This window comes from Ciona intestinalis, chromosome 2, assembly GCF_000224145.3.
Source record: "Ciona intestinalis chromosome 2, KH, whole genome shotgun sequence".
NCBI classification, from domain to species: Eukaryota; Metazoa; Chordata; class Ascidiacea; order Phlebobranchia; family Cionidae; genus Ciona; species Ciona intestinalis.
The window spans coordinates 5,960,092-5,974,149 of NC_020167.2; the positions used below are offsets into that span (position 1 = coordinate 5,960,092).

Below are 14,058 nucleotides of genomic sequence, written 5' to 3' on the forward strand. Positions count from 1 at the left end.
TAGACCATATAAAGGACCACGCAGACAAAGCATGCTGGACCGTCTTCCTATACGTGCCGTTGTATTTGACATCACGTGAGACAAATCCTTTATTGATCGCCGACAAAGCTAACAAATTATTGCGTTATTGGAAACGCGGTTTGTAAAAATACAAGGTTTGCTCTGATAGCTTAACAAACAAAGTCTGTATGCGCTTACTCCTTGTTCAAGTGTTCGCTTTCGATAGACACGCGTGTTGCGGTTCACTAACGAGCGGTCGCCCGCGTTTAAGTGCCCTCAAAATTGCCTTTATAATAGAAAATTCAAGGTCGAGTTCAGGGTATGCGGTCTAGACGCAGCATTTGAAATTTCTAATGAACTTGATTGGGACGTTTTTAGTGCTTGTTATTGCCGAAAGAGAGAGTGTTATTTTGGTTCAGATTCAGGCCAGCAGTATTATCGCGGTTGCTAATCACTAAAAACTAGTTTTCGTTGCTGTTACACAACTACTGTATTAACTTTAATACAAACATTACAGCCCTATATGATACAAGTGTCTTTAGTTTAACGTTCCGGTCCAAAATTCTAAACCATCTCTGGTGTTAGCTTCTTACATTACTGAAGATGGGTTTAGTTAGGTGTATGCTGTCGTGATTGTATTGAAACTAAGCAGAAAATCCGTGGTACATGCATTTAGTCTAGTGCATGGGAATATACGGAATAACCAATGATCTTTGGCTACAAATCTATGTTTGGTTTTGTCGAAAAAGAGTGTCGGTTCCCGACCCATTATGTTATTAATAAGTACAGTATTAGTAAACCCCGTAAAACTACATCGAAATATACTTGAAATTTACCACGAGTGGCAGATCAAAAGGTAAAAGGCGTGAGAAATAATAACTAGACGGTTGTAAGTCGATAAAACGTTTGCGTCACGACACTCCAGACGTTACCATGCACCAGAAACAACATATTTATCGATTGTTGTTTTTTTAAACGCGAACGTGTCTTCCGAAATTCGGTGAGACTTTTGTAAACTCGCCTCCCGGGGTTTAGTCCATTGTGACGTCTTCCGTGACGTCACTTCGACGCGGGATATCGGCGGATGACGTCACTCAAATCATTCGATTATCGAATAATTGCTGTTATGAGATTGTTCCGGATTAGTCTGTGTACTTGCGAAATCGTATGAATCACAACAGGTTTAAAAATCTCGCTACCGGCTTTGTGCGAGTTGGAAATAGAACTAAGGTAGCCAGGCAACAATACAAGTTTAAAAACAAACAAACCATTGCTGAGTTCCACTGTATAGTGTGATTTGTTATCACCATCTACTTATGTTTGGTTATAAGCTCAACGTTCGACGGCGTGCATGCAGGTTAAGGTTATTGCGGTACGATCTGTAATGTTGCTTTAAACTTAGGTAATATCGTCTGGACTCGTGGATTCGTTATGTTGATTCAAGGCCCGATTGAAAATATAGTAGCGATTCATTTGGTACAATAGTTGCTTCCGAAGAGAAAAAGTTTTCGTTGGTATATAAAGGGGGAATAGTTCAACTCACGGTCACTCGGCTGGAGATATAGAAGCGAAAAGAACATGGCGGCACTTTGTAAACCTTCGTCGTATGCTGAATATGCACCTTCACTTCAATACAGCAATAAACAGAAAAAGATGTTCCTGGAAAAGACAGTTTCTTTTATTGGGAGACAAGAAAAACAGGTAAGTTTTGAAACAAATCTTAAATTAAACTGTACTTTTTAAGAACTTTAACTAAAACTCTTCTTTTACGCAAGGTAACTTCCTGTTCAGGTAAACGACCGGGAATTATTATTTTTCTTTCATTTTTTTAAGGATTCCTTTCTGCCTGTTAAAAGAACAAAAAATGAAATAAAATGTGGTTTGGGAATCCTTTTTTCAATACTTAAACGTTCATTAGGTGACATCTTCAGTTGGCATCGACCAAGCTATCTTGACAAAAAGACTTCAAGCAAACTTGGAAAGATCTGCCGCTATAGAAGCTAAGATAAGCAAGATACGGGGTGTGGAGAGCACAAATCTCGGCAGTGGCACGCCTGCTGTGGAAGATTTAAAGCAAGCATGGAGCGATGGAGTAACTGTAGAAAGAAGTGAGTTGTGATTTTTGAATTTCAAGCACATTTTTTCAATTCAATTCTTTTTTGTTCATTTATTACAACTCATCGTGAGTCAACTTATATTGTATTGTGGTTTCACAACCACGATTTTACTTGACTGTAATATATTTACAATTTTGTTTGACCCTTTTCTTTACGTGGTTTTTACCCGTAGCGTGTTTTAACAACTGTCGTTCAACACCTCTTTTTTCGTTGTTTTTTTACTGTTTTAGGCTTGAAATTTCAAGTTAGATATTTTCTAGATTTATCAGCACAAAAGGACGCTCTCTCCCCAAACATCGCACTTCCCGCCGCGTTAAGGATTTTGAAATCTCAAGGCAAGAAGATAGCTCCAGAAGTTGAAGCTAAGATCACGAATTTGGATAAAAACCGACGATTTTCTACGCGACGTTTTTCAATTTGCAGCATACGACCAAATAACTCAAAAGAAATGTTAATGGCGTCACGTCACCCGGTTTCTGAGGCACGGAACAAGCATAGGAGAGGAAGCGCTGTGTCTTCTACTTCTTCCGGGGGACTTTTAAAGAAGAAGAGACCGCGAAACCAGCAAGTAATGTCCCAGGTTCTAGCCCCATTACCCCCACTTCGCCCCTCCTCTGCACCAAGGGGCCATGCAACGGATAAGGAGTTCGCCACAGCCATGTGGGTGGCGGGGACAACTACAGGTAAAGAGCAACACAGTGTGCATGAACGACCCGCATCAGCAAAGCCGAACATACATCCTGATACGGACGAGGCTGAGACGCCACCGGTTGAACTTGAACACCCATATACCCCGAGCGAATCCGAACCACCTGCGGTGATCGACCGCTTCCCAACCCCGCCGGACTCGCCGGATTTGTCCAATCTTCGAGTCTACGAGGAGCCGCTTACAGCAAAGTCAATGGAAGAGCTGCTTGCTAAACTAAACGAGAATGATCCTCAAATAAGTTTGATCGATTTACACCGAGCTGTGGTGGCCTCGAAAAACTATCCAGATAAAATCAAACAGTTTGTCCGTAGAATTTACCGCTACAAAGCAGCAGAAGGGGCCAATAATACTGACTACTACTCGAGCAAAATACACAACAAAACCAAAAAGTCTTAAAAAGTTCGAAATCCGAAACGAATAAATCCAAGAATAGTGATCTAACATGACGTAATGTTTCTGCGCATGCGCAGTAGAAAGCCTTGTGTGATGTGTAGTGTGGCATTTGAGAATGTATAACGTTCGAAACATAAATGTAACGAAAGCATATACTGCTTGAAAGACACTTATAGATCCAAAAGATTGAATGTTTACAACGAGGTAAAAAACACTGTGTTTCAAGTATTTTGTAGTTATTGTCGCCGTTATATTATGCTGTTTCGCGTTTAATTTTAAATAAATATTTAAAGCTGCCATATATGTTGTGTGGTTTAATATTGAGGGACCAAGTAGAGGTCGGGGAAGACGAGACAACTTTAGCACATATATTATCCAAATACCCTGATCGCGCTTTTAACAATTTACTACGATCTATGGAAGTCGTGGGGATTCGATTTTATAATGCTTTTATTTCTATTTTTTGTTTACTATACAAAATGGGACGAGAAATAGAGTGAAAGGGTGCCCCGTAGTTTTAATCTGCTTGAGGCAGAGGACATTTTGAAGACTATCCATTATTGTCTATTTTGAAGCGTTTCTATAAATACATCAAGCTCATACCCCCGATAGCATGCACCGTGTTCGGTACGCAAGTACACGGTAATTTATTTAAGGACACAAGCTACTGAAGCATTCTAGATTCAGAACGTACATCTATATATCTTGTAAAACAGCATTCCTTACTTTACAAATATCTTTGGGCATGTGGGGGCTCTATAAATAGCTGGTATGAAAGACAGTACTGTTGCTGTTAGCGTGAGAACTGGTACTTATAGTCAATGTCAAAACAGGTTATATAACATGGATAAGCCATTAGTAGAATGCAAATAAACGTCACAACAGCAATTCGTGGGGTAGCTTACCCATGGACATAACAAAACTATTCAGAAGATAAAAGTAGATTTGTGACATAAAAGCTTAAAATAGAATGATTAATTGATTCGGATTAAATTGTCGTGAAGAAAAACGACCAAGGATTAGAAAACCCATGGTTATTTGAACAATAAAAGTCAAGATAAAGTAGTGTTTTCTTGTGTAAGCCCAAAACAAACTGGTTTTGAATTAATGAAACTTAAAGTGTCATAAGAGGCGACGTTTTTGTTCTTGGTACAAGAGAATTTGTTTGTACAGCCGTGAGTATTGCCGAAAGTGTATAGTGTAAGTTGAAAAGCAGGGCGTGGCTGTTGCAATATTGGGCAGAAATTCCCAAGCAAATATAAGAGATTGACAAGTAAAGTGTAAAGACCTGTTAACACAAGGTTTATTGGGGTAGTAAAAATAGAAATAAGATATTCTTGAGATTAAATTCCGTGAAATAATTGTAATGTTAGCACACAGTTGCAATAAAGTCGTGTTGAGTGAAATAATATTGGCTTTGGTTTGGTAACAATAGTGGTAGAGTTTGATTAACAATTTTACAAGGCAATGACGTAGTCGTTAACATAAGGGTATGACTAAGCTACCCACCGCGTTATAAAGTCCAAATTTTTAAATTACGCGAAAGTAAAACATGCGGAATCACACCAATAAAATATGTAAGCATTTTTGGAACAGGGCTTCTGAAATAAAATTTGCGCTGATTTGAAAAAACGTTGTTGTGATACTGTGTCATAATATAATGGTAAGATCGTTTTATTTATCTTTTTAAAACAAAATTACCGACCATATTATTAAAACAACGAAGGGAAGGGTGGTAACAGCATAACGACAGTCATTATAACACGCTATTATAGGGGTAAGGCGGTAAAAAGGGTGGGAAAGAGAGTCAAAACCCGCGGCTGTTGAACAATAAGATGCGTGTGCAATTGGTGTGCGTGCAATCTATGTAACATTTATTTTAGAACGCCCATTCCCCTGAAGCGTATGTATATTATGCCTGGTGGCAACAGTAGCAACAATACTTGGTAAAACTCAAGTCTCCTGACGTACCTGCACATATAGAAGCTTACCCAGATCAGATAGTTTTTTTCCCATTTAAAGACAACACGACCTAAGCAAATACAAAATCCCTGTCTAGTGTGTATTCTTGTAACTTTATCAGTTATTTAAGTCAACAAACAGTTCACTGGGGGTCTTCTAAAGTTCCAAGAAATGTTGTTGTAGAACTAAAAGCAATATGAAGTAACACGGTTGTTTATTGCGTAATAGAAGAGCGGGATGACGTCATGATGGACACACACAAGAAACTTTTTCGAGGAAAACCTTAAATCATGAAACAAGATTTTAATAAATACACAAAGCCCCAGTTCGTCCCCGTTTCGCGTGGATCCGCTTCATTGATTCGTCGGTCACGTGGTGCACGCAGGGGTCACTGCAGGTCAGTATTGTCGATTAAATTGCGGAACCTTGCTTTGCTCTGTTGGAAACGCTTCTGCAGCAGATCAAGTTGGCCTGAAGAAGTTTTAAGAAGTTTAGTGACGTCACGAGTGACCCGGTTCGCATGAACGACGTACACAAGCGGTTTGGATGTCGTGGTAATGGGCCAAATCTGGCCTAAATTTCAGGTCCACGACAAGAACCTCACATAGAAAATACGTCAAGTTTTAAGTTTAGAGCTGTAATACTTCAAATACATGAGAATCAAGTGCCGTAAACTGACAAAGCTTGAAACGCTATGTCAATACCAAAGATAAGAAGGTATTTGTACGCCGCAAGACGGCGTAGCAGAGTAACCAAATAGTTGATTGAGTTGCTAGTACTTCGCCCATATATAATAAAACCAGCTATGGTTTGGTGCAAATGATTGAATTTGGTCTATATCCTAGGTGGCATGCTGTACTATAGCACCACACCCATACAGAAAAGATGTGCATATACAACATTAGGACAATTCTGGTATAAATCTTAGCTTTTTGGCAAGAGATATAGAATAGAACAAGCTATGGTTTAGAACAACTTTGACATAAACCCAAGACCCTGGTACGCCTCACCCATATAGAATACAACCTCAGCCAGTAAAGATAATAAATTTAAATTTACCATCGTCGCCAAACAAAGATTTCATCTGTCTTCTTGTCCTTGAACGATCATCCGAGAAGTTATTGAAGCTATCCTCCATCTCGGCGATCCTACGAGCCATTCTCTGCCGGAGGTTTACCACAGAGTCATCCGACATCAAAGGAATGCTCTCTGAGAAGACACGAAGATCTTTCTCGAGAGCTCCTCGCTCTTTTCTGAGGTCCTGAAGAAGATCTCTGGACTTTGATAAGGATGTTGTCATCCTCCCACCCTTGGATTCTAAGAGAGATCGAGGACTCCAAAACTCCTCTTCACTTGAGGATCTTGATGATGCTGCGCTTGATCTTTGGACGTGGTGGACAGGGATAGGGATGCTGGCAGGAGTAGGAAGAGCAGGAACATCTTTTTCGTCTTTTTTCCGAGCAGGTTCGACTTGGACTTGGATCGGTGTGGGTTTTGGGGATTCCGGTGGAATTGGTGACGGAATAGGGGATGCACCTGGGTAAGGGGTTGGGGATTTTTTGGGCAGTGGTAACGGTGAAGGGGATTTTCCATCCTCCACTGTAACTTGGACATCGAAGTTTGTTTCATCGTTCGATTCGCTCGACGTGATTTGTTTGATTTCTGTTGGTGTAGGAGGCTGGTATGTGGGTTCCAGGGTTGACCAAGACGGTATTAGGACAGCAGCACTCTGGGTGATGTATGGGGTCAATACATGAAGATATATATAAAGATTAGTTTGCATCACCATTGGTGGGAATAAAGTCAAAAAAAGCATTTTAACAATTTCTAAAGCGAAATTTTATCCAATTTGTAAAGGCTCTTGTCTCTTGAATAGAAAATACTTTGATTTGTATAATGTGAGAAAGGAAAAAGGAAACCTCTAACATACAGTTAAAAAACTTGAGGGGTATTATCGTTTGGTTTCTTGGGTTAAATCTAAAAGTTTTACCAATTTGCAATTTCTAATGAGAAGATTTGTGCCTTTTGGAAAGAATAATTCTTAGTTTACAATTTATACAGGAGAGAAGGAAAAAAAATATATTTGACGTCATGTAATCTAAATGTTTGGTTTAATATGGTTTAATATGCAGTGTGATCATGAGTTTGTGGATTATGAGTTTAAGTGTGGTTCAATATGTCAAGAGTGGGCTCCATAACGCCACCTACCGATTGGGATATTTTTAATACATGACGTAGCGGAGAAAGGTTTAAATAATTGATATAAACGCGAGTGCATCATGCTGTTCGTTATAAGTTGTGCAATAAGTGAACTGACCTTTATCCACGGATGGTTGAGACTGTCTTTCACTGTGAGCCTTTTTCTGCAGATACAGCAAAAGTGAGTGTTGAATAATTTATAAGGGGCTTGGTCGTAACGTTACGTTTAGTAACGCTGTAGCTTCTAATCATTATATTACGGCTTTGTTTGAACTTTAAGCAGAAAATAGCGCGGTGCGATTACGTCATTGAAGTATGACGTATATTCAACAACTTTGTGTGCAAATAACGACAAAGCTGTAGTATTACGGGTTCGTAGTGGGCACGAGATGTGTTCGAAACTGTCACTCAAAACAAAACAAATGACGTTTTAAGTTTTCTGAGACGAGAAAGGTAAATTTGACAACTGTGGTTAAGTTGGTGCAAATGATTGTTACAATACTTGTTATTATTTAGGACAAACCTTAGCCTTTTGTAACATAACAAATTTACCTCTTTATACCTTTGGTTGGTAAATAAGTATGTAGCTTTGGTTTACGTGTTCGTGGAAACGTGTTTGTACGGTTTTGTTTGAAAAGTTATTGGAGAACCAACCACAATACGTAAAACGTTGTTCACTTTGCACGATTTTGTGATTTTGGATGAAAATATATAAGCGTTTATCCTGTTGAACTGTATATAACGCCGAATATAGGACATTTATATGTATAACATATACAGAACATCGATACGTTGGTACGCAAAATAACAAATTACCAGAAAGAAGGACTTTATTTGCAATATGCTTCGCAACGACAGTATAAATGCAAACATTTGTTCATGTTTCGTTTTAATACGCTTGTACTATTGCTATATACGCATGTTGCATCGTAACGCAGGTGACAGTTTCATTTTATTCTTAGTGCAACACGTCACATACGTCATTGTTGTTATTTTACTTTCGTTCTGCTTTACTTTTATTATTGATACAACACACAATGAATCAGCTCAATTCATCCCAATAACGGTCGCTTACGTTTTAAACCGAAATTCGTGTCGGACGCAATCTAAAACAGAAACCACTAAATAGATTAAACGAAAGCTTCTTCTTAAACCTTTTTATCTGTGATCTCTTTGACTTTTACATTCAACCTTATGCACTTTATTAAGTGTATTGGGTTTAACCGCCAGACGACGCGTTTCCCCAAGTAGTATTTTATCCATAACGTGTTTCAACGATTCTCGTTTTGTTGCAAATTCCCTTCATTGCGTTAATTAAGCGGAATCGACGAGATAAATGAAATCTATGTTAACTAAGTTTTTATGTCTAATCTGTAAAAGAGGTCTTGAAACCGAGGCACACAGTGGGACATGAAAAGTAGGCTATGGTTTGTCCATTACCCCAAATCGATATGACGACATACTTCATCCGCGCACAGGATAAACAAAAATATATTTACTGTGAATTCCTTTTCTTACATTGGACCTAAATTCTACATTGAATAACGATTACAAAATTATGCCATACATCGAATGAAGTGCAATATAAATGACGTCACTAGAAAACAATAATTATGACGTCACTAGAGCAGTAATGATTATTACGTCACCAGAGCAATATTAAATATGATGTCACATACCTTGGATCGCGAATAAGGAACTGTTGAATGAAATCCTTTGCGAGGTCGCTCGTACCGTCGAAATATTCATCATCGAAATCGTAATCGACACGAGTTATATTCTCGAATGTTTCGGATTTGTCGTCGCCGAGGAAAGGGGAACAACCGCTTAATCTGGGGGTAAAAAAAGGTAAATATATGAATGTTATATAGATGTATTTAAAATGGGAGGTATATGAATGAATGAATGAATGTAACTTGCTTTATCCTCTCGTGGCCGAAAAAACGATTGTCGGCCTAATAACACGGGTGTTCTGTTTCATACACCTCGTGTCACCTTACAAGTTACCATGTATGTTACTTTGTGAGTAAAGGTATTTGAATGAATTAAGTTTATAGTAACTTGCTAGTGGGAGGGTGGAGTATGATTAAGTTGTTTGATTGAATCAATAAATGTGACTTATTTACCTTACGGGGGTAACGACAAGCGTTGTAAATATATACATGTTGTGTTACACTACATGTGTAACATGGTTTGCGCGTATTTACTATTGTGACTCTACTCCCAGGCAGTGGTTATGTACTTATGTGTAAATGCGGTGCATTGCGTATAAGATAGCCTTTAACTGGCGCACTGTGATATACATAGGCTGTTTGCAGGGTTTCTTTTAAAATGCACAAAGGTTTAAGTTTAAACATAATGTATTTCCTTGAATAAGCTATGTTGAGAACACAAATATCAGACAAGTGTATCAATATCTCACAGTATTTCTATATGTCAATTATTTAAAACCACAAACATTGGCTTCTAATATGTTTATGAATATGAAGCAAACGTCCTAGTACACCACAGTGTGAGGTTTAAGCTAAATTAAACTTGAAAAAGGGATTATAAATGTGAACGCGAACGTCAGACCACGGCCTATACTAGAGATATCTCTAGTAGGCCGTGGTCAGACTTAGAAATCGGGCACTTTACGTAACGCTACATAAAAAGGATAATGCTGTGGTTTTATGTGCGGTAGGTTACCGCCTACTGGAGATGTCTCTTTTGTCGGTACAGTAAAACCGTTTGTAGATATCTCTAGTAAGCTGTGGGTGGGTAAACGGATGTTGTGGTTATCCTTTAACACTAGAATACACTTAAATTATCGACACAAAAAGGATATACCATTTTATCACAAGCAGGCTTTTCTGGGGATTTATTAACAAATATTAGAAAACACAATTCTGGTCGTTGCTAGGTTTTTTGATGAATATTTCTGGACTGCTATATAGTATACACTATATTGTTGTATACTTACAAAATATATGTTATAACTCCAATACTCCAACAGTCAGCAGGTAGTCCTATTGATTCAAATGCAATGATTTCAGGTGCTGTGAAATAAAGTTTGGTTATTGTATTATTATATTATATATTAAAGTATTTTGAATTTAAATTTATTTAGGCAGTGTTTTTAAGTTCTGTATCAAATTAAAATCAAGTTTGTTAAATCAATTTGGCTTGTAATGAAAGTAATTCAAAATGAAAGTATTTGAAAAGCATTTCACCACGTTTAATGTGAAAATACTATTGCAGCTATTGTATTGTAAGGGGGAAAGATGAAACATCTTCTTTTCATTCTATTTTATCTTTCTATTTGGTAGTAAACAAAGAAAATTAAAAGAATTATAAAACCATAACCCCACGACTCTCATAGACCATTGTTAATTGTGATCAGGATATTTGAATGCTATGTTCTAAAGGTGTCCCGTCTTCCCCCTTCTATAACCATAAATAGGTAGCAGTAATTGCTCCAATCCAGTGGTGAAATATATCCACAATAATGCAAGTTCTATTTCCTTACCAACAAATTCGGGAGTGCCATGCATGTTGCGATACTCCTGTCCAGGTTCAATCATATGTGCCAGGCCAAAATCAATGAGTTTAATACGGTGTGGGTCCTCACATTTATCATACAACATTATATTCTCAGGCTGCAACATTAAATATTGTATTAGTGTATTATAGCTGGAATATGTAATTTTTTTCTGAAAATTTTCACAAGTCTGCATTTACATTTTACAGTCAGCCCTGTTCTAAGTTATATAGCGTTACAGTTCAGACACAGTTCAGACACACACTCGTTATACACCAGACACACACAATGTGTTCTTACAACCATGTTCACTATCAAGTTATAACACGGGTGTCTTCATATACACCAAACACACACGCTGGTGCTCATGTACAACATAATCAATCATTACATTATATTACACTTATTAGGTTGTCACCTTTAAATCAAAGTGTGCGATATTTCTGTCGTGCAAATAATCCATCCCGCTCAATATTTGGTTGAGAAACACAATGGCTTCAGGTTCCGACAAACATTCTTTTTCAGCGAGAAAATCAAACAATTCCCCGCCTGCCACCCTGGAGAATGTAAAAATTAGAGCAATAATATATAAAGACCCCACAGCCACAGGCTTAATGTTGGGGGCACTTGTGATGACATACCACACTGACTATTAAAACAAGGGTGACATACTGACATTCTATGTATTTGTACATCAGTTTTACAACTTTAGCTGTTTGGTTTCTATAAAAACAAACAGAACCAAAGAATAAAACATTAAACTTCTAATTTTAATGGCCATAGATAGAGTAACTATTAAAACAAGAAAAATAGTGATTCAAACTGGTTATCCCCCAATAAATTTATATTTGTTTGCAGCAGATACAGATTGATAAGCCAGTTAACAACAGCTGAATGCTTTATGCTATAAGCTGTTATAACATGCATAATATTTATTTAAAAGCCGGTATATACATCAGCATTATTGATAGGCAATTACACTAAGTGTGGTGGAAGGCAGTTAAAAGGGTTGCACCACTTTTCACACATGTATGTGTTAGTAACATAGTATATAAGTAAAGTATTTTAAGTAGTCCCATTTTAAGGTTAATCAATGAAAAGGTAAAAAAATCCTGGAGTTTTTTTGCACTGTTTTAGAACAAAAAATGTGGATTTGTTTTATAGTAATTCCTAATTTGCATATAAATAACCATGCCTTCCTTGCATGTAAAAGTTTGATGCCTATGATTGTGTTATGTTGTGTTGTCACTTTTTAAAGTACCGCACAAAACAGATGTTACCACACAATAATTATTACATCATAAACCTACATTTCCAGTATCAGCACAACTTCCGTGTTGCTTTCAAACACTTCATGAAGTTGAAGAATGTTTTCATGATTTACATCACTTAGAATTTTAACTTCACGTTCTATGTCTTCCTTTGTAACCTGTTTAATTACATTGGTAATGCATATTTTAGCTGGGTTGGACAAGTAAGAGTTACAACACAAAAAAGGTGTTCTAATGAACAACATATGTAGCTTTGTATTTGAACAATTGATCAGTGACCACTAGATTGGTGCAATGTCTGTTAAGTGTCTAAACCAATTAAACATATGTGCATTATTTTCTGCAAGTATAATTTACGTTCGTGTAATTTACGTTTGTTAACTTACCCCACGTCTACTGGCCTTTGCTCTCTTCTTTTTTATGAACTTGGCGGCGCAAACTTTGTTCGTTGATTTTTCGATGCATTTTCGCACGACCGCAAATTGCCCACTGTATAAAGTAAATATTAAATCAATTTACGCAGTATTGCACTTTTCAACTTTAAACATAAATATATTTGAAAAATAAACTACATTTAAAAATAATCTGTGCAGTGGTTAATATATATCATAAAACTTGTAACCAGAAAATGATCAAAAACTGTTAAAACGTGAATAACCTTTAATTTTTTTGCGTAATTGATTCTGCTGGGATTAACTGATACATAATTTAGTAGCGCTGACCGCGAAACCCACCTGCCAATTTCTTCGGTAATATCATAAAAATCTTCTACATTTTCTTGGCGAAAAGAAATCATTTTGTTACTTTACTCACGCTAGCTTTGCGCCTGCACCGTAATGTTGCTTTCTCTTGCGCTGACTATCACATCGGCACTTAAGCTGCTCCATTTGCTCGCTGATAACGTCATCCTTGTCTTATTTTCTTCTTTGCATCGGTTGCAAAGCTAAACTCACGTAAGTCAGAGAGTCAGCTGTCGTCATGACGTCAGCTACCATAAACGGCTAACACTTTATCCCCACCACGTGATCAAATTCTCACAACATTATAGGCACACGGTGGCAGTATTAAAACTACGCAAAACAGAATTTATAAGTTTGCTTTGAAAATCTAGTTTGGACCAAAAAACTCAATGTCACATTAATATATTTGTTTAATTAAAGCTTCAGTACAGCAGTAGTGATTCAAACAGGCTTATATACATGACTCACGAGCGTGGAACGCACATGCTTGCCAGCCATGCAGACAATTCAATTACTCATTAACCTCATAGTTTAGTTATTTTTAGCTCACGACTGCATACTACACAACCTATTGTTCTGCTACTACGTACAAACCAAAGCTTGTCATTTCGGTGATTTAATTTACAAACGTATAGGTAGTACTGAACGTGATGTACAAGTTAAAACGCTAATATATACTATGTCGTGAACATAACGTCCTCCACACAAATATTTACTGCTCTAACATACTATGCTGTCACTACGTACTAAGTAAAGCTAGTCACCTAATTTTCGAACTTGTAGAATGTCGGACTCAAATTGGCGCCAAGCAAATGTACGATTTCACATAAAACGACTAATTTATAAATTATATAGTAGGGTGGGGGAAGATGGGATACCATTAGCACGTAATATCCAAATGTTCTGATTATATTTTAAACAATTAGCAACGGTATATGGGAGCCGCGGGAATGCGGTTTTATAATTCTTTGAATGTTCTTTGTTCACAACCAAATGGAATGAAAGGGTGTCCCATCTTCCCCACCTTACTATACTTCAAATTGCAATAACATTTGACCAAACTAACCAGCAGTCAAACTTCTTATATTATATTTATTCTATGTCAAGGGACCTCAGGTTTAGGCAAGAACTTGGGCATAACCCCAGT

At 37.4% G+C, this 14,058-nt stretch overlaps 2 protein-coding genes and 1 non-coding gene across 4 annotated transcripts; 2 read left to right on the plus strand and 1 right to left on the minus strand.

The window, feature by feature from the left end:
- Positions 1-674: 674 nt before the first annotated feature.
- Positions 675-3,520, plus strand: LOC100178235. Its single transcript, XM_002126670.4, has 3 exons — positions 675-1,701; positions 1,919-2,108; positions 2,378-3,520. The coding sequence occupies exons 1-3, from the start codon at positions 1,579-1,581 to the stop codon at positions 3,220-3,222; spliced, it is 1,158 nt and encodes a 385-aa protein (XP_002126706.1). The 5' UTR covers positions 675-1,578; the 3' UTR covers positions 3,223-3,520.
- A 1,858-nt stretch (positions 3,521-5,378) lies between these two features.
- On the minus strand, positions 5,379-13,553 carry LOC100175927 (death-associated protein kinase 2-like). Of its 2 annotated transcripts, none has more exons than XM_002126744.3 (10): positions 12,906-13,553; positions 12,558-12,660; positions 12,211-12,329; positions 11,319-11,457; positions 10,889-11,018; positions 10,343-10,418; positions 9,060-9,212; positions 7,499-7,544; positions 6,241-6,910; positions 5,379-5,652 (listed from the first exon to the last, which is right to left on the minus strand). In XM_002126744.3, exons 1-10 carry the CDS (start codon positions 12,965-12,967, stop codon positions 5,570-5,572), a joined length of 1,581 nt encoding a protein of 526 aa, XP_002126780.1. In that variant the 5' UTR covers positions 12,968-13,553; the 3' UTR covers positions 5,379-5,569. The 2 variants fall into 2 exon arrangements, with proteins under 2 accessions (XP_002126780.1, XP_018673209.1); XM_018817664.2 differs by having other exon boundaries at positions 12,830-12,920.
- On the plus strand, positions 7,848-7,913 carry mir4020a (microRNA 4020a). Its single transcript, NR_034413.1, has one exon. It is a non-coding gene; the product is annotated as a microRNA 4020a (primary transcript).
- Positions 13,554-14,058: the final 505 nt, after the last annotated feature.

Bases quoted from the DNA above. Each gene is read 5' to 3' on its own strand.
- LOC100178235 (XM_002126670.4), top strand. From the start codon at position 1,579: ATGGCGGCACTTTGTAAACCTTCGTCGTATGCTGAATATGCACCTTCA. The intron at 1,702-1,918 runs GTAAGTTTTGAA...AACGTTCATTAG, and splicing joins TTGGGAGACAAGAAAAACAG to GTGACATCTTCAGTTGGCAT. The intron at 2,109-2,377 runs GTGAGTTGTGAT...GATATTTTCTAG, and splicing joins TGGAGTAACTGTAGAAAGAA to ATTTATCAGCACAAAAGGAC.
- LOC100175927 (XM_002126744.3), bottom strand. From the start codon at position 12,967: ATGATTTCTTTTCGCCAAGAAAATGTAGAAGATTTTTATGATATTACC. The intron at 10,419-10,888 runs GTAAGGAAATAG...TTTATTTCACAG, and splicing joins TGGCACTCCCGAATTTGTTG to CACCTGAAATCATTGCATTT. The intron at 5,653-6,240 runs GTAAATTTAAAT...AAACTTCTTCAG, and splicing joins ATCTTTGTTTGGCGACGATG to GCCAACTTGATCTGCTGCAG.